General features: G+C 41.3%; 1 protein-coding gene across 6 annotated transcripts in view; it reads right to left on the reverse strand.

The window, feature by feature from the left end:
* The window catches only part of LOC139766420 (uncharacterized), a 144,810-nt gene that overhangs the window by 30,884 nt on the left and 87,206 nt on the right, over nucleotides 1–26,720 (reverse strand). For all 6 annotated transcript variants that reach the window (XM_071695089.1, XM_071695093.1, XM_071695087.1 and 3 more), the window contains 3 exons: nucleotides 25,724–25,940; nucleotides 25,394–25,545; nucleotides 11,867–11,959 (listed from right to left, as the gene is read on the reverse strand). In XM_071695089.1, coding sequence (XP_071551190.1) covers nucleotides 11,867–11,959; nucleotides 25,394–25,545; nucleotides 25,724–25,940 — 462 coding nt within the window. The remainder of the gene's footprint in view (nucleotides 1–11,866; nucleotides 11,960–25,393; nucleotides 25,546–25,723; nucleotides 25,941–26,720) is intronic.

Raw genomic sequence — 26,720 nt, forward strand, 5'->3', positions numbered from 1 at the left:
CAACAACTGACTCACTTCCCAAGCTCTCTCATCCACAACAGACTTCATACTTGCCCCTCTTTCCAAAACTCTTGCATTCTCCTCCCTAACAACCCCACCCATAAACAAATTAAACAACCATGGAGACATCACACAACCCTGTCGCAAACCTACATTCACTGAGAACCAATCACTCTCCTCTCTGCCTACACGTACACATGCCTTACATCCTCGATAAAAACTTTTCACTGCTTCTAACAACTTGCCTCCCACACCATATATTCTTAATACCTTCCACAGAGCATCTCTATCAACTCTATCATATGCCTTCTCCAGATCCATAAATGCTACATACAAATCCATTTGCTATTCTAAGTATTTCTCACACACATTCTTCAAAGCAAACACCTGATCCACACATCCTCTCCCACTTCTGAAACCACACTGCTCTTCCCCAATCTGATGCTCTGTACATGCCTTCACCCTCTCAATCAATACCCTCCCATATAATTTACCAGGAATACTCAACAAACTTATACCTCTGAAATTTGAGCACTCACTCTTATCCCCTTTGCCTTTGTACAATGGCACTATGCATGCATTCCGCCAATCCTCAGGCACCTCACCATGAGTCATACATACATTAAATAACTTCACCAACCAGTCAACAATACAGTCACCCCCTTTTTTAATAAATTCCACAGCAATACCATCCAAACCTGCTGCCTTGCCGACTTTCATCTTCCGCAAAGCTTTTACTAACTCTTCTCTGTTTACCAAATCATTTTCCCTAACCCTCTCACTTTGCACAACACCTCGACCAAAACACCCTATATCTGCCACTCTATCATCAAACACATTCAACAAACCTTCAAAATACTCACTCCATCTCTTTCTCACATCACCACTACTTGTTATCACCTCCCCATTTGCGCCCTTCACTGAAGTTCCCATTTGCTCCCTTGTCTTACGCACTTTATTTACCTCCTTCCAGAACATCTTTTTATTCTCCCAAAAATTTAATGATACTCTCTCACCCCAACTCTCATTTGCCCTTTTTTTCACCTCTTGCACCTTTCTCTTGACCTCCTGTCTCTTTCTTTTATACATCTCCCACTCAATTGCATTTTTTCCCTGCAAAAATCGTCCAAATGCCTCTCTCTTCTCTTTCACTAATAATCTTACTTCTTCATCCCACCACTCACTACCCTTTCTAATCAACCCACCTCCCACTCTTCTTATGCCACAAGCATCTTTTGCGCAATCCATCACTGATTCCCTTAATACATCCCATTCCTCCCCCACTCCCCTTAGTTCCATTGTTCTCACCTTTTTCCATTCTGCACTCAGTCTCTCCTGGTACTTCCTCACACAAGTCTCCTTCCCAAGCTCACTTACTCTCACCACCCTCTTCACCCCAACATTCACTCTTCTTTTCTGAAACCCATACAAATCTTCACCTTAGCCTCCACAAGATAATGATCAGACATCCCTCCAGTTGCACCTCTCAGCACATTAACATCCAAAAGTCTCTCTTTCGCGCGCCTGTCAATTAACACGTAATCCAATAACGCTCTCTGGCCATCTCTCCTACTTACATATGCATACTTATGTATATCTCACTTTTTAAACCAGGTATTCCCAATCACCAGTCCTTTTTCAGCACATAAATCTACAAGCTCTTCACCATTTCCATTTACATATATATATATATATATATATATATATATATATATATATATATATATATATATATATATATATATATATATGTATACGTTGAGATGTATAGATATATATATATGCATGTGTGGACGTGTATGTATATACATGTGTATGTGGGTGGGTTGGGCCATTCTTTTGTCTGTTTCCTTGCACTACCTCGCTAACGCGGCAGACAGCGACAAAGCAAAATAAATAAAAAAAAAAAAAATATGTGTTTGGGCATCTATGTATATACAGGTATATGTGGGTGGGTTGGGCCATTCCTCGTCAGTTTCCTTGCGCTACCTCGCTAACGCAGGAGACGGCGGTTAAGTATAATAAAATAAAATAACAGCGCCTGCCAATAAAGTTGGCTCAAGCAGGACCACACTAATCATACAGACATAAATCACTGCACCCTACCTAATATAGTTTGGTGTCTGCCAGTGAAGTTGGCACCATCTAGGAAGCAGTGGCAACTACATGATGAGCCAGCATACCACAAGAGCCTGCCTCAGCAGCAGTTGAGCTGTTGTAGGAGGTGGGAGTGTTTTTTGTGCTCCTCACTCATGCCCTGGATTTTTTCCCCTTTCTGTACCTCTACCACCCACTATGGTTGGAAATACTCATCTTACAAGTGACAAAATACCTTCTACAGTTGCACTTTACAAGGAAAATAAGTCACTAAAGGAAATTTCTAATATCAACGATGTGAGCCTGAGGGCAGTACAATGATGATTGAAGAAAGGTCATGATTGCAGCAGCACCGCTATACCGAACCATGAGAAATGCCCTGGGAAGGCCAGAAATCCTCTCCACATACTTTGAATGTTCTTAAAACATCAAGTGGATGCAGATCCATATTTAAGCGCAAAGGAATTAAAAGAAACAACCCTAGACTACTCAATGATGTGTCAGTAAGGACAATGCAGTGCCAATTACACAAGGGTCTTCTCATTCCACTTGTAACCCAAAGACATCAAAAGAAAAGAGTTGATTTTTGCAGAAATATATAGTGTAGGTTATGGCTAAGTTCAGATGTGTCTTGTGACACGTGGCCATGGTGGGTGTGCATACAGGCAAAGGGGCCATGATCCATCTGACCCAATATCCATTGAAAGCACTGCAAAGTTCCTTGCTTCACTTATGGTATGGGGTTGTTTCAATTATTATAGTGTTGGGGACCTTGTATTGTTGCCAAAGAATGAAATGAAGAACAGATTTAATTACCTAAAGCTATTCTGTGACCATCTTCCTGATTCATTCAAAAAAAGCACGGCAACTCAAGCTATTCGGTGATCATCTTGTAGATTCATTCAAAAAGAGCAAGGTCAAAGTGTTCATGCAGGATGGGGCTCTACTACATTGCCAAACTAGTTACTGATTGGGATATGGACTGTGGAGTGGAGTTTTTCAGTGAATAGCAGGGAATTCACTAAATGTAAATCCAACAGAAAACTTGTGGGAGCTGCAAGCAGCCATTCATGAAATCTAGGAAAAGATGGACCCTAAACGGCTTCAGGTCTTGCTGATTCAGTTCTTTGTCTCCTCAAGGAGTGTATAAAGAGGAAAGGGACACCAATAAAGTACTGGCTGGTGTACTTCATTTTTATTCTTGATGGTTGTGCTGCAGCCCCCATGTGCCAACTTCATTTTGGCAGAGAGGTATATCGCAGCTTGCAACAAGCCAGTTTATGTGTTACTTGCCGAGAGTTAAGAAGAGTTACAGAAGGTTGTAAGTGTGTTTCATGATGAGTAAGCATAGATAATTGAAGGTAAATACAAGTAAAAGTAAAGTAATGGTGTTTGAAAGGAAACAGGGTGAAAGTATTGATTTTGCAAAGCCTTAATAAGTGAGAGAAGTGTACAAAGTGTACAAAGACTGGGAGAGGTGTCAAGGTTAAGGTTCCTGGGAGCTATTCTTGGTAAGTTTGGTAATATGGAAAGACAGATAAGGGTGAGAGTATTACACTGTAGAAGAGTCACTGGTTCCCTTTATGGAATAATGGAGGGTAAAAGTGTGGCAAGGTGGTGACGGGAATGGATGAGGGCAACAAGTATGAATATCTACATGAGTATATATGTATATGTCTGTGTATGTATACGTTGTATACATATGTTGAAATGTATGGGTATGTATATGTGCATATGTGGGTGTGTATGTATATACATGTGTAAGTGGGTGGGTTGGGCCATTTCTTTCATCTGTTTTCTTGTGCTACCTCACTAACGCAGGAGACAGCAACAGAGTATAATAAAAAAAAAAGTACAAGTACGGAATGAAGAAAGGATTATGGGACAGCATAGTCCTCCCAACCCTGATATATACAGCTGAAACATGAACATGGTCTGAATCACAGAGCTCAAGAATAAAGGCTGTGGAAATGAGCTATTTGCAGCAAAAGGAGCAAGTGGTATGACTAGATGGAATGAAAAAAGAAATGAGGGGATGTATGAGAGATTTTGGTATAGCAAGAAATACAAAAGAAACAAGTTCTGGAATGGCAGAATAAGTGAAATGTAATAATTTAAGGTGGTTTGGACATGTGGATAGAATGCATAATGGTCAGGTTACAAGGAGAGTGTAAGACAGTATAATAACGGGTTGGTGTGAGAGAAAGACCACCTGTGACTTTGAGAAATATAGTGAAGAGTACTAGAGGGAGAAATGGTGGAAGAATGTGTGGAATGGTGTATACAAGGGAGGCATACAAGAGAGGAACAAGTGGAGACTCTTTTGCCATGGTTACCTCCTTGATCGAAATTACCAGAGGGAACAGGCATTAGAGTTTAGATATACAGATATTGCACTCATGTTCTCTCTACAGTGTTGGTAAGGTTACTATGTCCTTTCACCTCACTTCCCATTTCCAGTTTTTATCTTCTAAATATATTTTCTGATTCTCTTCCTCTCATCCTTTGTCACATCTCATGAATATATCACAGAATTCCATCATGTCGTATTTAACAAATTTCTTAGTTTTCCTAAGTACTGCCTAGTTAGAGGATTCTTAATCAAATGTAAGTAATAGCTAAAACTAGTTGCCCCCGTAAGTCTTGATTACAACAAACAATGCATCTCCTTTATCTTATCACCAAAACAGCATCTGGCAATTCTTTTTTTTTTTTTTTTTTTATACTTTGTCGCTGTCTCCCGCGTTTGCGAGGTAGCGCAAGGAAACAGACGAAAGAAATGGCCCAACCCCCCCCATACACATGTATATACATACGTCCACACACGCAAATATACATACCTACACAGCTTTCCATGGTTTACCCCAGACGCTTCACGTCTTGATTCAATCCACTGACAGCACGTCAACCCCGGTATACCACATTGCTCCAATTCACTCTATTCCTTGCCCTCCTTTCACCCTCCTGCAAGTTCAGGCCCCGATCACACAAAATCTTTTTCACTCCATCTTTCCACCTCCAATTTGGTCTCCCTCTTCTCCTCGTTCCCTCCACCTCCGACACATATATCCTCTTGGTCAACCTTTCCTCACTCATTCTCTCCATGTGCCCAAACCATTTCAAAACACCCTCTTCTGCTCTCTCAACCACGCTCTTTTTATTTCCACACATCTCTCTCACCCTTACGTTACTTACTCGATCAAACCACCTCACACCACACATTGTCCTCAGACATCTCATTTCCAGCACATCCATCCTCCTGCGCACAACTCTATCCATAGCCCACGCCTCGCAACCATACAACATTGTTGGAACCACTATTCCTTCAAACATACCCATTTTTGCTTTCCGAGATAATGTTCTCGACTTCCACACATTCTTCAAGGCTCCCAGAATTTTCGCCCCCTCCCCCACCCTATGGTCCAATTCTGCTTCCATGGTTCCATCCGCTGCCAGATCCACTCCCAGATATCTAAAACACTTCACTTCCTCCAGTTTTTCTCCATTCAAACTCACCTCCCAATTTACTTGACCCTCAACCATACTGTACCTAATGACCTTGCTCTTATTCACATTTACTCTTAACTTTCTTCTTCCACACACTTTACCAAACTCCGTCACCAGCTTCTGCAGTTTCTCACATGAATCAGCCACCAGCGCTGTATCATCAGCGAACAACAACTGACTCACTTCCCAAGCTCTCTCATCCCCAACAGACTTCATACTTGCCCCTCTTTCCAAAACTCTTGCCTTTACCTCCCTAACAACCCCATCCATAAACAAATTAAACAACCATGGAGACATCACACACCCCTGCCGCAAACCTACATTCACTGAGAACCAATCACTTTCCTCTCTTCCTACACGTACACATGCCTTACATCCTCGATAAAAACTTTTCACTGCTTCTAACAACTTGCCTCCCACACCATATATTCTTAATACCTTCCACAGAGCATCTCTATCAACTCTATCATATGCCTTCTCCAGATCCATAAATGCTACATACAAATCCATTTGCTTTTCTAAGTATTTCTCACATACATTCTTCAAAGCAAACACCTGATCCACACATCCTCTACCACTTCTGAAACCACACTGCTCTTCCCCAATCTGGCAATTCTATAGCCTCCAATAATCTTTTAATAACTGTTTCTTCTTTCTTTCCCCACCTTACTTACCTGGCATATAATCTTACATGTTGAAAAAATAATCAGATTTATGTCTATTAGACCTCCAGCTTTACTATCTTTCAAATTTTGGTGCTATCACTTTTCAGCTAGATCCTTCAATGCTGAACTGTCAGCATATGCATCTCCTCTAAAAATATCTCCTTTAGCTAACAAGCACCAGTCCTGGACCTTCTACATTTTTCTAAAGCTTTTATCAACTTGGCCAGGGCTTCCTTGATTGGTACAGCTCATATCATTCTTTCTACAGTTTCACTTAATTTCCTGGGTACTCTTTGTATCATCCTGAGTCTATGTTCTTCTACTTAAATATTCATGCTGTGTTTGCTGATAAGCTGCCAAAATTGCTCCTTCTGCAGCTCTTGCTGATAAGCTGCCAAAATTGCTCCTTCTGCAGCTCCATGCCCATTATCAAGAGCTTCTCTGTGTTTTAGTCCTTCCCTTTAACTAAACAGCTGCCAAAATTCCTCCTTCTGCACCTCCCTACCCACTTCTGACAATATATTCTGTAGGTGTTTTAGTCCTTCACTCCAATAAAACAGCCTGTATGATATCTAGAACATATCCATCATACTTTATATGCTTTGTAATAAATTCACCATCTTTCCTCTGATTATGCACCTCCTGAATCCTATCTACTACACCATTTTTTTTTATACTTAATAACTACATTTCTCAGATCTCTATGTTCCTCTCTCATCTAATGATACACTTCATAACCCTTGAACTAAAATCTCATTTTCTTTAATTCCTCTTCAAGTTGTGTTCACTTCTGGTCTTGGTTTTAAACAATTTTCCATAACTTCTACAACCATTTATCTCGTGGTTCCTCCTTAATTTTTAACCATCATCTCCTCCTTGTGGATCCTGTTACAAGTGACTGGTTTTGGAACATTTCTTTATTGGAGCCCATACCACACTGTAGCCCAATTTGAAGAAATAACTTTAGAAACAGTATTCAGTTTTAATAACATATGTTGACAAACTTGTTCCTAGCTTTCCTGTCTAATTTCTTTGCTTTCTTTAAAACCTATAATTCTATCTTTTTTGTGGCTCAGGCAAAGCTAGTGGTCTCAAACTGATCACCTGGAGTAATTCTATCCACAGTAACGAAGCTCACTGACACAAGTGGTCTCAAACTGATCACCCGGAGTAATTCTATCCACAGTAACGAAGCTCACCGACACAAAATAGTTCGTGGCTCAGGCAATGCTACTGGTTTCAAACTGATTACCCAAAGCAATTCTAGAAACAGTAATGAAGCTTACTAGCACAAAATAAGAGAATTTAAATTTTTTGCTGACTCTGACATTGGTGCCTAAAAAAACTCACTCTCTTCTCTCAAGTTAGACCTACACTTTTATACAGTAAAATTTTGCAACATTTCTTCACTTCCCCAAAGTTAGAAAACCTCTCTCTTAAGATGGCAACACTCATGGGCATTTGATTTGAATCTAGGAAACTACCACTCCCATGCCCTATCAAACTCCCAAAATTTGCACATTAAAACTTAATATCCACTGGATATATCACTTGAGAGTCCCTAACATTCTACTCCCCCACCCCTTACTTGTACATATTTGGCTTCAGGAGCTGCACTCTCTAAAATCTTGAAAATACATAAAGCACTGCCTCTGCTCTTCTTGCTGGCTGACTATCAATGTGTGTGAGAGTACATTCTGTACAGTATTAAAAGATACATGTATAAATCAACAACATTGTCAGGATGCTAACCAGGCATGAGATACATTATACTGAACACTGTTACACACATTAACACAAAGAAATCTTTACTAGGGCATATCTAGTAATTCACTTCCAATCTATCTATCTATATCTCTGATGCCTGTTCCAACTGGAACTCCCTCAAGGGAGTGGCCACAGCAGTAAACTCTCCATAACTAGAGAACTTACCAATAACAGGCCATTGGCAGAAGGTAACTCTAGTGCAGTGTTTGTAGAGGTTCCTACCTAATGTTCCTTCTGACTACTACCTAAAGCCCCAACCTGCTACTTCTACCCAATATTTTTACCTAATGCTCCTGCCTAGATATTCCTACCTACTACTTCCATTTACTGCTCCTACCATTTTGCCAAAAGGCAGGGCAAGTGCACAGTGTTCACCACAAGAAAATCTAGAGTAATGAAGAATGAACTGTGCAAGTTCAGTGTTGTCAAGCATTATGTATGAAAAGGGGAGACTGTGGACAGAGTGCCACTAATCCACGTGTAGGTGAGGCAGAAAGAAAAGACAGCTACCTGGGTCAGAGGAGTGCAAATGACAACCAATGAATTGCTGGCTCACTACCCAGCCATCACTAACCCTCCCGATACCCATGTAGGTAATACTAGTAATATACCTCCTTGTCTGATGGCTGCCTACCAACCACTACTTTCATTCACCAACATTTATGCATCAATGCAAAGTGTAAAGACAAAAAATGAAAGACTCGCACCAATTACTAATCTGAAATATGTTTTCACCTATCAAAATCTAATTTCCTCAGCTCCTGAAATGATGCTTTGAACCAAAATCATGACTTGTATCATGACATATTCAGTCACTTGAGTAATCTGCATGACAAATGCCCTGAAATTTCATATGTAAAAACATCTCAAATTGAAGATTAAAGTACACAATATACAGGTACACCACCGAATTTCCGGCAAATGATGGTTCGGCACCTCCTTTAGTCCGGACAAAATTAAATGAGGGAACTTGAAATTGCCATGGCCACCAGACTAGTTTACTGGGGGGCCACAGATGGTATTTTGTGTTGGGCGCGCTTATTTACATTCTTTACAGTGCACTTGCTGGTGGTGATACCACAATTCTGTGAGATTCTTAGCTTATTTTGCTTAAATTCAACCCTAGCTATGGTTTCTAAGACATTATAAGAGTGTTGGTCATGGTGTCAAACGTAAACACTAATCCATATCGATCCATGATAAAATAGAACTATGGAAAAAAATGGACCGTGGTGTTTCGGTGCATAAGCTGTGTGACATCTACAGTATTGGTTCATCAACTGTTTATGATACAAAGAAGCGAAGGGAGAAAATATTGAAATTCAATGCAGACAGCGATTCCAAGAAGCAAATGATAATTAGAAAAACTATGAAAGATGGTAAGAGTACTGAGCAGAATTGAGTGATGATGGAATGGTTTTGACAGCGTCAGAGTGATGGAGTGGACTTGTTAGGTAGCATGATAATGGACAAGGATAAGTTGTTCCATAAAGAATGTAAATCACAACATGAGCTTGACTAGTGAAGGATGGCTTCAAAGATTCAAGAAGCGTCATAGAATTTCAATGAATAAAGTGTACATTGAAAAGCAGTCTGCAAACCACGAAGGAGATGCCAAATATGTGGATAAATTTGAGAAACTCATAGCTGACGAGCACCTCAGTCCTGAGCAGGTGCATAACGTATTTAATCTATTTATTTAATCTACATCTAATTTTCAATTCAAATTTCTAGCAGTCCATGGTATACTTTAGACACATGGAAGAAATATAATTAGAGGGTTAGAGGTGTGTTCATGAATCATATTAGGTGACCACAGTTGGTACGGCAAAATGGTTAATTCAGCAAGGCTTTGGAACCAAGAGTGCTGGAAAATTGGTGGTGTACCTGTACTAGTTTTTGTTATGCACTGCATCAACAAAATAACTCTTACTACAGCTGTAGGTTCAATGCGTGATCAAGAACAAAAAGAAAGGAATCACTGAAAGACATACTCCAGTCAAAACATCAAAGTACACTTAAAAGGTTAGAAATATACAGTTATGCATATCTAAATATGAGAGTCATCATAACAGCCTTTACTCAATCATAGTTATCACATCTTACATGCCAAATCATCTTTCAAACTAGCCCCAGGCAAAAAAAGATTATTCAAATTCAACACTTTCACAGGAAACTCTAAACATATTAGCATTCAACTATAATTGTCGTTTCTTACTCATTGCCATCTTTCAACTAGCTCCAGGCATCACATGACTGGTCAAGTCATTCTTACACACAAGGCAAAATTTTTTTTATTTTTTTTTTTTTTTGCTTTGTCGCTGTCTCCCGCGTTTGCGAGGTAGCGCAAGGAAACAGACGAAAGAAATGGCTCAACCCACCCCCATACACATGTATATACATACGTCCACACACGCAAATATACATACCTACACAGCTTTCCATGGTTTACCCCAGACGCTTCACATGCCCTGATTCAATCCACTGACAGCACATCAACCCCGGTATACCACATCGCTCCAATTCACTCTATTCCTTGCCCTCCTCTCACCCTCCTGCATGTTCAGGCCCCGATCACACAAAATCTTTTTCACTCCATCTTTCCACCTCCAATTTGGTCTCCCACTTCTCCTCGTTCCCTCCACCTCCGACACATATATCCTCTTGGTCAATCTTTCCTCAATCATTCTCTCCATGTGCCCAAACCATTTCAAAAACACCCCCTTCTGCTCTCTCAAGCACGCTCTTTTTATTTCCACACATCTCTCTTACCCTTACGTTACTTACTCGATCAAACCACCTCACACCACACATTGTCCTCAAACATCTCATTTCCAGCACATCCATCCTCCTGTGCACAACTCTATCCATAGCCCACGCCTCGCAACCATACAACATTGTTGGAACAAGGCAAAATAATAGTCCTTAAACATAATAAACATGAGGTTTATCAGCACACAGGGACTGCTTAGCTGGGATGCGTGTTTGAATTAACAAAATCTGGAGGAGTGGAGTAGTTCATACAACTGGGAGGATGTGGTACCATGGGAGTGGAAGTGAATCATAGGGTGGGTGTAACAGTAAAGGTTTTGGGAGCATTGAGGAATGTGTGGAGAGGTCATTATCTGGGAGGGCAAAAATGAGTGTGTCTGAAGGTACAGTAGTCCCAACTATATTGCATGGATGCAAAGCATGGGCTTATACATGAGGATATGCTGAGGTGGGTGGAAGTGTTGGAAATGAAATATTTGGGAAACAAATATATGGTGTGAGGTAGTTTGACCAACTAAGTAATAAATGGATAAGAGAGAGGTGTGGCAATAAGAAGTGTGGTTGAGAGAGCTGAGGAGGGTGTGCTGAAATGGTTTGGACATCTGCAGAGAATGAGTGAAGAGAAGCTAACAAGGAGCATATACATATGTGTCAGAAAAGGAGAGGACACGGGGAAGGGAAACCAAATTGAAGATGGAGGGATGAAGTCAAAAACATTTTGATTGCTTAAGGCTTGAACATGCAGGAGGGTCAAAGGCATGCACAGGATAGATTGAATTGGAATGATATGGCATACAGGGGCTGACATGTTGTCAATGGATGGAACCAGGGTATATGAAGCAGCAAGGGGAAATAACAAACAGGTCTATATGGCCTTAGTGTGAATACAGGGCTGTGGTTTCGGAGTATCATATAAATGTGCACTACTTCACCAATGCAGGAAGAAGCGAGCATGTATGAAAAAATTGTCAGATGTAACATGGCTGAAATATTCTAAAATCATCAAATTTTCATTATGATTTATAAGTAATAGAATAACAAAACGTTTATAGACTCACCTTATTCAAAATTTCTTTTTTGGACTTGCCCATAAAGAGTGGCTCACCAAGATAACATTCGGCAAGAAGGCACCCCAAACTCCACATGTCTACCTGTTATATAAATAATATATATATTGCAATACCTTTTATCATACAACAGCTCTTACTTGATATGTCTACCCCTGTATACAGATGGTTAATGGTCAGTCTTTCACAAAAATATGAAGAAGATAAAGAATGATAAGAGGATATAACTGTGATATATATCTATATCTAGGCTTTTATGTTTGGAATATCACTCAACGTAAAAAATAATACAGAACAATTTATAAAATCTGCATAATTAAGCATATGATATGATTTATAAATACGTGATTCTCCCTAGAGATAAATTCCAGAAGTTCAGTGATGAAGAATGAAAAAATAAGATCACTCATAGATACCTATATGGCTGAAACATATGGTAAGTCATGTGAAAGAGATGGAGATTAAAAATACTCTGTAATTAAGTCAAAATATCCAGTTTTAGCACAGCTCAAGCAGTGCACAGTTTGAAATGTTTCACAATGACGGAACAAAACAATCTAGAGGAAGAAAATAACAATGTTATAAAATCCATCTTGTTGTCATTACTGATTTATTTATTTTGCCAAATCATCAAGAAGCAAAATTCTTTTCATTATCATACTTAATCGCTGTTTCCTGCATCAGCAAGGTAGTGCCAGGAAACAGACGAAGAATGGCCCATCCACTCACATACATATTTATTTATTTATCTATCTATTTTGTTTTGTCGGTCTCCCGCGTTAGCGAGGTAGCGCAAGGAAACAGACGAAAGAATGGCCCAACCCACCCACATACACATGTATAAACATACATGTCCACACATGCAAATATACATACCTATACATCTCAATGTATACATATATATACATACACACAGACATATACATATATACACATGTGCATAATTCATACTGTCTGCCTTCATTCATTCCCATCGCCATCCCACCACACATGAAATAACAACCCCCACCCCCCCTCATGTGCGCGAGGTAGCGCAAGGAAAAGACAACAAAAGCCACATTCATTCACACTCAGTCTCTAGCTGTCATGTAATAATGCACTGAAACCAAAGCTCCCTTTCTACATCCAGGCCCCACAGAACTTTCCATGGTTTACCCCAGATGCTTCATATGCCCTGGTGCAATCCGTTGACAACACGTTGACCCTGGTATACTACATCATTCCAATTCACTCTATTCCTTGCACGCCTTTTACCCTCCTGCGTGTTCAGGCCCCGATCACACAAAATCTTTTTCACTCCATCTTTCCACCTCCAATTTGGTCTCCCACTTCTCGTTCCCTCCACCTCTGACATATATCTCCTCTTGGTCAATCTTTCCTCACTCATTCTCACCATGTGACCAAACCATCTCAAAAAACCCTCTTCTGCTCTCTCAACCACACTCTTTTTATTACCACATCCCTCTTACCCTTTCATTACTTACTCGATCAAACCACCTCACACCACACACTGTCCTCAAACATCTCATTTCCAGCACATCCACCCTCCTGCGCACAACTCTATCCATAGCCCACACCTTGCAACCATACAACATTGTCGGAACCACTATTCCTTCAAACATACCCATTTTTGCTTTCCGAGATAATGTTCTCGACTTCCACACATTCTTCAACGCTCCCAGAATTTTCGCCCCCTCCCCCACCCTATGATTCACTTCCGCTTCCATCCGCTACCAAATACACTCCCAGATATATAAACACTTCACTTACTCCAGTTTTCCTCCATTCAAACTTACCTCCAAACTGACTTGTCCTTCAAACCTACTGTGCCTAATAACCTTGCTCTTATTCACATTCACTCTCAGCTTTCTTCTGTCCCACACTTTACCAAACTTAGGCACCAGCTTCTGCAGTTTCTCACATGAATCAGTCACTAGCATTGTATCATCAGTGAAGAACGACTGACTCACTTCCCAAGCTCTCTCATCTACAACAGATTGCATACTTGCCCCTCTTTCCAAAACTCTTGCATTCATCTCCCTAACAACCCCATCCATAAACAAATTAAACAACCATGGAGACATCACACACCCCTGCCACAAACCTACATTCACTGAGAACCAATCACTTTCCTCCCTTCCTACACGTACACATGCCTTACATCCTCGATAACAACTTTTCACTGCTTCTGACAATTTGTCTCCCACATTATAAATTCTTAATACCTTCCACAGAGCATCTCTATTAACTCTATCATATGCCTTCTCCAGATCCATAAATGCTACATACAAATCCATTTGCTTTTCTAAGTATTTCTCACAAACATTCTTCAAAGCAAACACCTGATCCACACATCCTCTACCACTTCTGAAACCACACTCCTCTTCCCCAATCTGATGCTCTGTACATGCCTTCACCCTCTCAATCAATACCCTCCCATATGATTTCCCAGGAATACCCAACAAACTTATACCTCTATAATTTGAGCACTCACTTCTATCCCTTTTGCCTTTGTACATTGGCACTATGCAAGCATTTTGCCAATCCTCAGGCACCTCACCATGAGTCATACATACATTAAATAACCTTACAAACCAGTCAACAATACAGTCACCCCCTTTTTTAATAAATTCCACTGCAATACCATCCATACACGCACATATACATAACTAAATATACATACATATATTTAAACTTTCTAAAGGGGGAAACAGAAAGAGTCACGCAGGGAGTGCTCATCCTCCTTGAAGGCTCAGATTGGGGTGTCTAAATGTGTGTGGATGTAACCAAGATGAGAAAAAAGGAGAAATAAGTAGTATGTCTGAGGAAAGGAACATGGATGTTTTGGCTCTGAGTGAAAGGAAGCTCAAGGGTAAAGGGGAAGGGTGGTTTGGGAATGTCTTGGAAGTAAAGTCAGGGGTTAGTGAGAGGACAAGAGCAAGGGAAGGAGTAGCTCTACTCCCGAAACAGGAGTGGTGGGAGTGTGCAACAGTGTAAAAAAGTAAACTCTAGATTGATATGAGTAAAACTGAAAGTGTATGGAGAGAGATGGGTGATTATTGGTGCATATGCACCTGGGCATAAGAAACATCTTGAGAGGCAAGTGTTTTGGGAGCAGCTGAGTGAGTGTGTTAGTAGTTTTGATGCACAGGGCCGGGTTATAGTGATGGGCGATTTGATTGCAAAGTGAGTAATGTGGCAGTTGAGGGAATAATTGGTGTACATGGGGTATTCAGTGTTGTAAATGGTAATAGTGAAGAGCTTAGATTTGTGCTGAAAAAGGACTGGTGATTGGGAATACCTGGTTTAAAAAGAGAGATATACATAAGTATACGTAGATGGCCAGAGAGTATTATTGGATTACATGTTAACTGATAGGCGCGCGAAAGAGAGACTTTTGGATGTTAATGTGCTGAGAGGTGCAACTGGAGGGATGTCTGATCATCATCTTGTGGAGGCGAAGGTGAAGATTTGTAGAGGTTTTCAGAAAAGAAGAGAGAATGTTGGAGTGAAGAGAGTGGTGAGAGTAAGTGAGCTTGCGAAGGGGACTTGTGAGAGGACGTACCAGGAGAGACTGAGTACAGAATGAAAAAAAGTGAGAACAAAGGAGGTAAGGGGAGTGGCGACGGAATGGGATGTATTTAGGGAAGCAGTGATGGCTTGCACAAAAGATGCTTGTGGCATGAGAAGTGTGTGAGGTGGGCAGATTAAAAAGGGTATTGATTGGTGGGATGAAGAAGTAAGATTATTAGTGAAAGAGAAGAGAGAGGCATTTGGACAATTTTTGCAGGGAAATAATGCAAATGACAGGGAGATGTATAAAAGAAAGAGGCAGGAGGTCAAGAGAAAGGTGCAAGAGGTGAAAAAGAGGGCAAATGAGAGTTAGGGTGAGAGAGTATCCTTAAATTTTAGGGAGAAGAAAAAGATGTTTTGGAAGGAGGTAAATAAAGTGTGTAAGACAAGGGAGCAAATGGAATCTTCAGTGAAGGGGGATAATGGAGAAGTGATAACAAGTAGTGGTGATGTGAGAAGGAGATGGAGTGAGTATTTTGAAGGTTTGTTGAATGTGTTTGATGATAGAGTGGCAGATGTAGGGTGTTTTGGTCGAGGTGGTGTGCAAAGTGAGAGGGTTAGGGAAAATGATTTGGTAAACAGAGAAGAGGTAGTAAAAGCTTTGTGGAAGATGAAAGCTGGCAAGGCAGCAGGTTTGGATGGTATTGCAGTGGAATTTATCAAAAAAGGGGGTGACTGTTTTGTTGACTGGTTGGTAAGGTTATTTACTGTATGTATGACTCATGGTGAGGTGCCTGAGGACTGGCAGAATGCTTGCATAGTGCCATTGCACAAAGGCAAAGGGGATAAGAGTGAGTGCTCAAATTACAGAGGTATAAGTTTGTTGAAGTATTCCAGGGAAATTACATGGGAGGGTATTGATTGAGAGGGAGAAGGCATGTACAGAGCATCAGATTGGGGAAGAGCAGTGTGGTTTCAGAAGTGGTAGAGGATGTGTGGATCAGGTGTTTGCTTTGAAGAATGTATGTGAGAAATACTTAGAAAAGCAAATGGATTTGTATGTAGCATTTATGGATCTGGAGAAGGCATATGATAGAGTTGATAGAGATGCTCTGTGGAAGGTATTAAGAATATATGGTGTGGGAGGTAAGTTGTTAGAAGCAGTGAAAAGTTTTATCGAGCATGTAAGGCATGTGTACGTGTAGGAAGCGAGGAAAGTGATTGCTTCTCAGTGAATGTTGGTTTGTGGCAGGGGTGTGTAATGTTTCCATAGTTGTTTAATTTGTTTATGGGTGGGGTTGTTAGGGAGGTGAAAGCAAGAGTTTTGGAAAGAGGGGCAAGTATGCAGTCTGTTGTGGATGAGAGCTTGGGAAGTGATTCAGTTGTTGTTCACTGATGATACAGCACTGGTGGCTGATTTGGGTGAGAAACTGCAGAAGCTGGTAACTGCGTTTGGTAAAGTGTGTGAAAGAAGAAAGCTGAGAGTAAATGTGAATAGGAGCAAGGTTATTAGGTACAGTAGGGTTGTGGGACAAGTCAATTGGGAGGTAAGTTTGAATGTAGAAAAACTGGAGGAAGTGAAGTGTTTTAGATATCTGGGAGTGGATTTGGCAGAAGAGGGAATCATGGAAGCGGAAGTGAATCACAGGGTGGGGGAGGGGGAGAAAATTCTGGGAGCGTTGAAAAATGTGTGGAAGTCGAGAATGTTATTTTGGAAAGCATAAATGGGTATGTTTGAAGGAATAGTGGTCCCAATAATGTTATATGGTTGCGAGGCGTGGGCTATAGAGTTGTGCGGAGGAGGATGGATGTGCTGGAAATGAGATGTTTGAGGACAATATGTGATATGAGGTGGTTTGATCAAGTAAGTAATGAAAGGGTAAGAGAGGTGTGTGGTAATACAAAGAGTGTGGTTGAGAGAGCAGAAGAGGGTGTTTTGAAATGGTTTGGTCACATGGATAGAATGAGTGAGGAAAGATGGACAAAGAGGATATATGTGTCAGAAGTGGAGGGAATGAGGAGAACTGGGAGACCAGATTGGAGGTGGAAAGATGGAGTGAAAAAGATTTTGAGTGATTGGGCCTGAACATGCAGGAGGGTGAAAGGCATGCAAGAGTAGAGTGAATTGCAATAATGTGGTATACCAAGGTCGACGTGCTGTCAACGGATTGAACCACGGCATGAGAAGCGTCTGGGGTAAACCATGGAAAGTTTTGTGGGGCCTGGATGTGGAAAGGTAGCTGTGGTTTTGGTGCATTATGCATGACAGCTAGAGACTGAGTGTGAACAAATGTGGCCTTTGTTGTCTTTTCCTAGCGCTACCTCGCACACATGCGGGGGGAGGGGGTTGTTATTTCATGTGTGGCGGGGTGGCGACGGGAATGAACAAAGGCAGCAAGTATGAATTATGTACATGTGTATATATATGTATATGTATGTGAGAAATACTTAGAAAAGCAAATGGATTTGTATGTAGCATTTATGGATCTGGAGAAGGCATATGATAGAGTTGATAGAGATGCTCTGTGGAAGGTATTAAGAATATATGGTGTGGGAGGCAAGTTGTTAGAAGCAGTGAAAAGTTTTTATCGAGGATGTAAGGCATGTGTACGTGTAGGAAGAGAGGAAAGTGATTGGTTCTCAGTGAATGTAGGTTTGCGGCAGGGGTGTGTGATGTCTCCATGGTTGTTTAATTTGTTTATGGATGGGGTTGTTAGGGAGGTGAATGCAAGAGTTTTGGAAAGAGGGGCAAGTATGAAGTCTGTTGGGGATGAGAGAGCTTGGGAAGTGAGTCAGTTGTTGTTCGCTGATGATACAGCACTGGTGGCTGATTCATGTGAGAAACTGCAGAAGCTGGTGACTGAGTTTGGTAAAGTCTGTGAAAGAAGAAAGTTAAGAGTAAATGTGAATAAGAGCAAGGTTATTAGGTACAGTAGGGTTGAGGGTCAAGTCAATTGGGAGGTGAGTTTGAATGGAGAAAAACTGGAGGAAGTGAAGTGTTTTAGATATCTGGGAGTGGATCTGGCAGCGGATGGAAACATGGAAGCGGAAGTGGATCATAGGGTGGGGGAGGGGGCGAGAATTCTGGGAGCCTTGAAGAATGTGTGGAAGTCGAGAACATTATCTCGGAAAGTAAAAATGGGTATGTTTGAAGGAATAGTGGTACCAACAATGTTGTATGGTTGCGAGGCGTGGACTATGGATAGAGTTGTGCGCAGGAGGATGGATGTGCAGGAAATGAGATGTTTGAGGACAATGTGTGGTGTGAGGTGGTTTGATCGAGTAAGTAACGTAAGGGTAAGAGAGATGTGTGGAAATAAAAAGAGCGTGGTTGAGAGAGCAGAAGAGGGTGTTTTGAAATGGTTTGGTCACATGGAGAGAATGAGTGAGGAAAGATTGACCAAGAGGATATATGTGTCGGAGGTGGAGGGAACGAGGAGAAGAGGGAGACCAAATTGGAGGTGGAAAGATGGAGTGAAAAAGATTTTGTGTGATCGGGGCCTGAACATGCAGGAGGGTGAAAGGAGGGCAAGGAATAGAGTGAATTGGAGCGATGTGGTATACCGGGGTTGACGTGCTGTCAGTGGATTGAATCAAGGCATGTGAAGCGTCTGGGGTAAACCATGGAAAGCTGTGTAGGTATGTATATTTGCGTGTGTGGACGTATGTATATACATGTGTATGGGGGTGGGTTGGGCCATTTCTTTCGTCTGTTTCCTTGCGCTACCTCGCAAACGCGGGAGACAGCGACAAAGCAAAAAAAAAAAAAAAAGTCTGTGTGTGTATATGTATACGTTGAAATGTATAGGTATGTATGTGTGCGTGTGTGGACGTGTATGTATATACATGTGTATGTGGGTGGGTTGGGCCATTCTTTCGTCTGTTTCCTTGCGCTACCTCACTAACGCAGGAGACAGCGGCAAAGTATAATAAAAAAAAATATATACATTCACATAGACATATACATATATCCACATGTACATATTCATATTTGCTTGCCTTTATGCATTCCTGGCGCTACCCAATCACACAGAAAATAGCATCCCTACCCACCACTTCAGCGAGGTAGTCCTAGGAAAACAGTCAAAAAAGGCCACATTCGTTCACACTAAGTATCTAACTGTCATGTGTAATGCACCAAAACCACAGCTCCCTATCTACATCCAGGCCCCACAGACCTTGGGATGGGGAAAAAAATTACTTCCTACTTATTCCCTGCATGATCTAAAAGGCAACTAAAAAAGGAGGGGAATCCTCCCCTCCAGTTTATACTCTTCCAAAAGAAGGAGCAGAGAAGGGGGCCAAGTGAGGACTTTCCCTCCCAAGGCTCAGTCCTCTTTTCTTGATGCAACCTCACTAACATGGGAAATGGCGAATACGTATTGAAAAAAATCACAAAATATACACTCATGTGTCTTACATGTAGGAATGATAATCATCATCTTAGAATCCATTTCCTAGCCTTATCTGCAATGGTATTTCTTACACAAGATCCTTCAAACAAATGTCTAACAAACTACTGAGGTTTAAGACATCATATATTCTTCTCCCATGATAAGTTTTTGTCTCCTAAAATGTCCTGGATAAACTAACTGCACTGAAGTGCAGTGGAAACAATAGTTCAGTGATGTTCACCACTACCACCAGCAACAGCAATATCGTCATATTTTAAAGGACAATAATCATCCCTCACTCCATTCTTCATGCCTACAAAGACATGTTACACAGACATACTACAGGCACACATAAATGTGGCATTTCATCCAGTTCAAACACTTGATGCTTGTGATGCATCAGAGTTTTCTCTCTGTCCTTTTGTGCTTCAACATAAATGTAGATAGATTTAACACTCCTTTACATCAACAGTTTCCCAAGTGGTTACATGCATATCAGTGCATACGTAGCATGTAGTTTCATAAACATGTGATTGCTTTGTTGCACGTATCATGAAATTCTGATTTTCTTATGAGCCACCCAAAAAATAAAAGACTGCAGTGATGCTTAATCAGCATTTTATTGGATATGCTTGTGTGCTAATCAGGAACCAGTGCTCCAACGCTTTGAAGAAGTTGAACATAGTACCACAGCTCATCATATCATTTATTAATAATTATTATACTTTGTCACTGTCTCCCGTGTTAGCGAGGTAGCGCAAGGAAACAGATGAAAAAATGGCCCAACCCACCCACATACACATGTATATACATACACACCCACACATGCAATTATGCATACCTATACATTCCATCGTATACATACATATACATACATACATATACATATATACACAAGTACAAATTCATACTTGCTGCCTTCATCCATTCCTGTTGCCACCCCGTCACAACATGAAATGGCACCCCCTCCGCCATACGCGTTCAAGGTAAAGCTAGGAAAAGACAACAAAAGGCCACATTCATTCACACTCGCTCTCTACTTGTCATGTGTAATGCACCGAAACCACAGCTCCCTTTCCACATCCAGGCCCCACAAAATTTTCCATGGTTTACCCCAAATGCTTCACATGCCCTGGTTCAATCCATTGACAGCATGTCAACCCCAGTATACCACATCGTTCCAATTCACTCTATTCCTTGCACGCCTCTCACCCTCCTGTATGTTCAGGACCCAATTCTTCAAAATCTTTTTCACTCCATCCTTCCACCTCTAACTTGGTTTCATTCTTCTCCTTGTTCCCTCCACCTCTGACACATATATCCTCTTTGTCAATCTTTCCTCACTCATTCTCTCCACACGTCCAAACCATTTCAACACACCCTCTTCTGCTCTCTCAACTACACTCTTTTCATTTCCACACATCTCTCTTACCCTTTCATTACTTACTCAATCAAACCACCTCACATCACATATTGTCTTCAAACATTTCATATCCAATACATCCTCCCTCCTCCGCACAACCCTATCAATAGCCCATGCCTCACAACCATGTAACATTGTTGGAACCACTAATCCTTCAAATATACCTATTTTTGCTCTCTGAGATAACACTCTCTCCTTCCACACACTCTACATCGCTCCCAGAACCTTCGTCCCCTCCCCCCACCCCGTGAACTCATTTCTGCTTCCATGATTCCATCCGCTGCTAAGTCCACTCCCAGATATCTAAAACACTTCACTTCTTCCAATCTTTCTCCATTCACACTTACATCCCAATTAACTTGTCCTTCAACCCTACTGAACCTAATAACCTTGCTCTTATTCTTATTTACTCTCAACTTTCTCCTTTCACACACTCATCCAAACTCAGTCACCAACCTCTGCAGTTCCTCACCTGAATCAGTCACTAGAGCTGTATCATCGGCGAACAACAACTGACTCACTTTCCCAGGCCCTCTCATCACCAACAGACTGCATACTTGCCCCTCTCCAAAACTCTTGCATTTACCTCCCTAACCACCTCATCCATAAACAAATCAAACAACCATGGGGACATCACACACCCATGCCACAGACCGACACTCACTGGGAACCAATCACTCTCCTCTCTTCCTACTTGTATACATGCCTTACATCCTTGGTAAAAACTTTTCATTCTAGCAACTTACCTCCCACACCACATACTCTTAAGACCTTCCACAAAGCATCTCTATCAACCCTATCATATTTTTTTTTTTTTTTTTTTTTATACTTTGTCGCTGTCTCCCGCGTTTGCGAGGTAGCGCAAGGAAACAGACGAAAGAAATGGCCCAACCTCCCCCCCATACACATGTATATACATACGTCCACACACGCAAATATACATACCTACACAGCTTTCCATGGTTTACCCCAGACGCTTCACATGCCTTGATTCAATCCACTGACAGCACGTCAGCCCCCGTATACCACATCGCTCCAATTCACTCTATTCCTTGCCCTCCTTTCACCCTCCTGCATGTTCAGGCCCCGATCACACAAAATCTTTTTCACTCCATCTTTCCACCTCCAATTTGGTCTCCCTCTTCTCCTTGTTCCCTCCACCTCCGACACATATATCCTCTTGGTCAATCTTTCCTCACTCATCCTCTCCATGTGCCCAAACCACTTCAAAACACCCTCTTCTGCTCTCTCAACCACGCTCTTTTTATTTCCACACATCTCTCTTACCCTTACGTTACTCACTCGATCAAACCACCTCACACCACACATTGTCCTCAAACATCTCATTTCCAGCACATCCATCCTCCTGCGCACAACTCTATCCATAGCCCACGCCTCGCAACCATACAACATTGTTGGAACCACTATTCCTTCAAACATACCCATTTTTGCTTTCCGAGATAATGTTCTCAACTTCCACACATTCTTCAAGGCCCCCAGAATTTTCGCCCCCTCCCCCACCCTATGATCCACTTCCGCTTCCATGGTTCCATCCGCTGCCAGATCCACTCCCAGATATCTAAAACACTTCACTTCCTCCAGTTTTTCTCCATTCAAACTCACCTCCCAATTGACTTGACCCTCAACCCTACTGTACCTAATAGCCTTGCTCTTATTCACATTTACTCTTAACTTTCTTCTTCCACACACTTTACCAAACTCAGTCACCAGCTTCTGCAGTTTCACACATGAATCAGCCACCAGCGCTGTGTCATCAGCGAACAACAACTGACTCACTTCCCAAGCTCTCTCATCCCCAACAGACTTCATACTTGCCCCTCTTTCCAAAACTCTTGCATTTACCTCCCTAACAACCCCATCCATAAACAAATTAAACAACCATGGAGACATCACACACCCCTGTCGCAAACCTACATTCACTGAGAACCAATCACTTTCCTCTCTTCCTACACGTACACATGCCTTACATCCTCGATAAAAACTTTTCACTGCTTCTAACAACTTTCCTCCCACACCATATATTCTTAATACCTTCCACAGAGCATCTCTATCAACTCTATCATATGCCTTCTCCAGATCCATAAATGCTACATACAAATCCATTTGCTTTTCTAAGTATTTCTCACATACATTCTTCAAAGCAAACACCTGATCCACACATCCTCTACCACTTCTGAAACCACACTGCTCTTCCCCAATCTGATGCTCTGTACATGCCTTCACCCTCTCAATTAATACCCTCCCATATAATTTACCAGGAATACTCAGCAAACTTATACCTCTGTAATTTGAGCACTCACTCTTATCCCCTTTGCCTTTGTACAATGGCACTATGCACGCATTCCGCCAATCCTCAGGCACCTCACCATGAGTCATACATACATTAAATAACCTTACCAACCAGTCAACAATACAGTCACCCCCTTTTTTAATAAATTCCACTGCAATACCATCCAAACCTGCTGCCTTGCCGGCTTTCATCTTCCGCAAAGCTTTCACTACCTCTTCTCTGTTTACCAAATCATTTTCCCTAACCCTCTCACTTTGCACACCACCTCGACCAAAACACCCTATATCTGCCACTTTATCATCAAACACATTCAACAAACCTTCGAAATACTCACTCCATCTCCTTCTCACATCACCACTACTTGTTATCACCTCCCCATTTGCGCCCTTCACTGAAGTTCCCATTTGCTCCCTTGTCTTTCGCACTTTATTTACCTCCTTCCAGAACATGTATATGTATGTATATGTTTTTATATATTTATTCATTTTTATTTATTATACTTTGTCACTGTCTACCACTTTAGCAAGGAAACAAGGAAACAAACGAAAGAATGGCCCAACCCACCCGCATACACATGTATATATATATACATCCAACATGCAAATATACATACCTATACATTTCAACATATACATATATATACATACACAGACATATACATACATACACATGAACATAATTCATACTTGCTAACTTTATTCATTCCCGTCACCAACCTGCCACACATGAAATGGCACCCCCCTCCCCCCACGAGATAGCGCTAAGAAAAGACAACAAAGGCCACATTCGTTCACACTCAGTCTCTAGCTGTCATGTATAATGCACCGAAACCACAGCTCCCTTTCCACATCCAGGCCCCACAAAACTTTCCATGGTTTACCCCAGATGCTTCACATGCCCTGGTTCAATCCATTGACAGCACGTCGACTCCAGTATACCACATCATTCCAATTCACTCTATTGCTTGCATGCCTTTCACCCTACTGCATGTTCTGGCCCCAATCGCTCAAAATCCCCTTCACTCCATCTTCCACCTCCAATTTGGTCTCTCACTTCTCCTCGTTCCCTCCACCTCTGACACATATATCCTCTGTCAATCTTTCCTCACTCATTCTCTCCATGTGACTAAACCATCGAACCATTTCAACACACCCTCTTCTGCTATCTCAACCTCTCTTTTTATTACCACACATCACTCTTACTCTTTCATTACTTACTTGATCAAACCACCTGATACCACATACTGTCCTCAAACATCTCATTTCCAACACATCCACCCTCCTCCGCACAACCCTATCTATAGCCCACGCCTCACAACCATGTAACATTGTTGGAATCACTATTCCTTCAAACATACCCATTTTTGCTTTCTGAGGTAATGTTCTCACCTTCCACACATTCTTCAAAGCTCCCAGAACCTTCGCCCCCTCCTCCACTCTAAGACTCACTTCCACTTCCATGGTCACATTCACTGCCAAATCCACTCCCAGATATCTAAAACACTTCACTTCCTCCAGTTTTTCTCCATTCAAACTTACCTTCCAACTGACTTGTCCCTCAACCCTACTGCACCTAACAACCTTGCTCTTATTCACATTTACTCTCAGCTTTCTTCTTTCATACACTTTACCAAACTCAGTCACCAGCTTCTGCAGTTTCTCACCCGAATCAGCCACCAGCGCTGTATCATCAGCGAACAACTGACTCACTTCCCAAGACCTCTCATCCACAACAGACTGCATACTTGCCCCTCTCTCCAAAAATCTTGCATTCACCTCCCTAACAAACCCATCCATAAATGTACTAAACAACCATGGAGACATCAAGCACCCCTGCAACAAACCAACAGGAAGGTACCTATATCATGTAACAAATACCTCTAGACTGAATTTCATCCCAAAAATAACTTCGGGTGCCCTGTAGAGTAGAGTCTGCAGCTCAAAGTCAGAGTAATACAAAGAAAGTTCTTCATCTGTATTCCGCAGAGCATTACCAAAGTCCACGACCATTAGTGAAGACAAGTCATCCTCTGAAATAATCCAAATATTCTTTAGGAAAGCCTGGAATGATCTGAAAGACATTCTAATTAAATTTCTACCATAAAACTATTTTCATTTAAAAAATCAAGCACACTTTCCAAAATTTTTAAGTCATCAATTTGGGAAATAATCTAAAAATTTCAATAAAACAAATTCTATCAAGCTTACCACTCCGTAAAAGAATATTTTCTGGTTTCAGATCAGCATGAATAACATTTTGTTTGTATAGGAAACCAAGGACGGTGAGGAGTTTTACTGTTAAGTCCCTGATGTGGGGCAGGGCTGATGCTTCACGAATATCACGGTGATCATAGTGAGTGTACAGTGGAGTGGGACTCAGGTACTCAAACACCAAGCAGTAATGAGGGCCATATAAAAACTGATTCTGTAATGAATAGTCAAACATATATCAAAAACAGTTATACAAACACAAGTTAAAAGCATATGTGCATCAATAATTAAATCCAATTATAATGTTAATTTGTTAACCTCTCCATCCATCTACTACCATTAACCCATTCCATTTCCATATGGCTATTCAAGTGCATATAGGCACATGCCATTTGTGGGAATGAATTCCGTAAAACTGGTCTCTACCTTGTCAGCTGGCAAAGGGAAGGAACATCAAATTCTCTAGGGCAGAAGCTATCTAGGAACTTCTACCTATTCAATGATGTGTTAATCCTTCCTGGCATCTAATTTTTTCATTCCTTCTTACAACTACATTAATCTATACCTCCTAAAATGCCATAAAATCAGACAGTAACAACAAAAAATTTAAGTTTTTGAAAGTTGAAAATCTCTCTTAAAGAAGTGTCTAGTGAGCAATGAAATAATCTGACTCATATTCCATAAGAAAGCAGCAGCGTTCACTTACCCTTTGAAATCAACTCCGAGATGGCTACAGCAAATGCTCAACACAGATGCCTCATCAACTGCCACCAAGCTGATATCACAGAACAACTTCCTATGAGCTACACAAAGCTCAAATTTTTCACAAGGAGGGAAAGGCCAAGCAGGGTGCAACAACCAGAAAACATTGCTCAGAGGTCTTACTGCCTTGGAGAGAAAAGGTTTTCAACTTTCGGAGCCTGAATTCCTCTCCTATGCAGTCTGTCCCACTAGCACTTGAGAACAAACCCACATGAAAGAGGAGGATTAGAGA

Source organism: Panulirus ornatus, chromosome 57 (assembly GCF_036320965.1).
Source record: "Panulirus ornatus isolate Po-2019 chromosome 57, ASM3632096v1, whole genome shotgun sequence".
NCBI classification, from domain to species: Eukaryota; Metazoa; Arthropoda; class Malacostraca; order Decapoda; family Palinuridae; genus Panulirus; species Panulirus ornatus.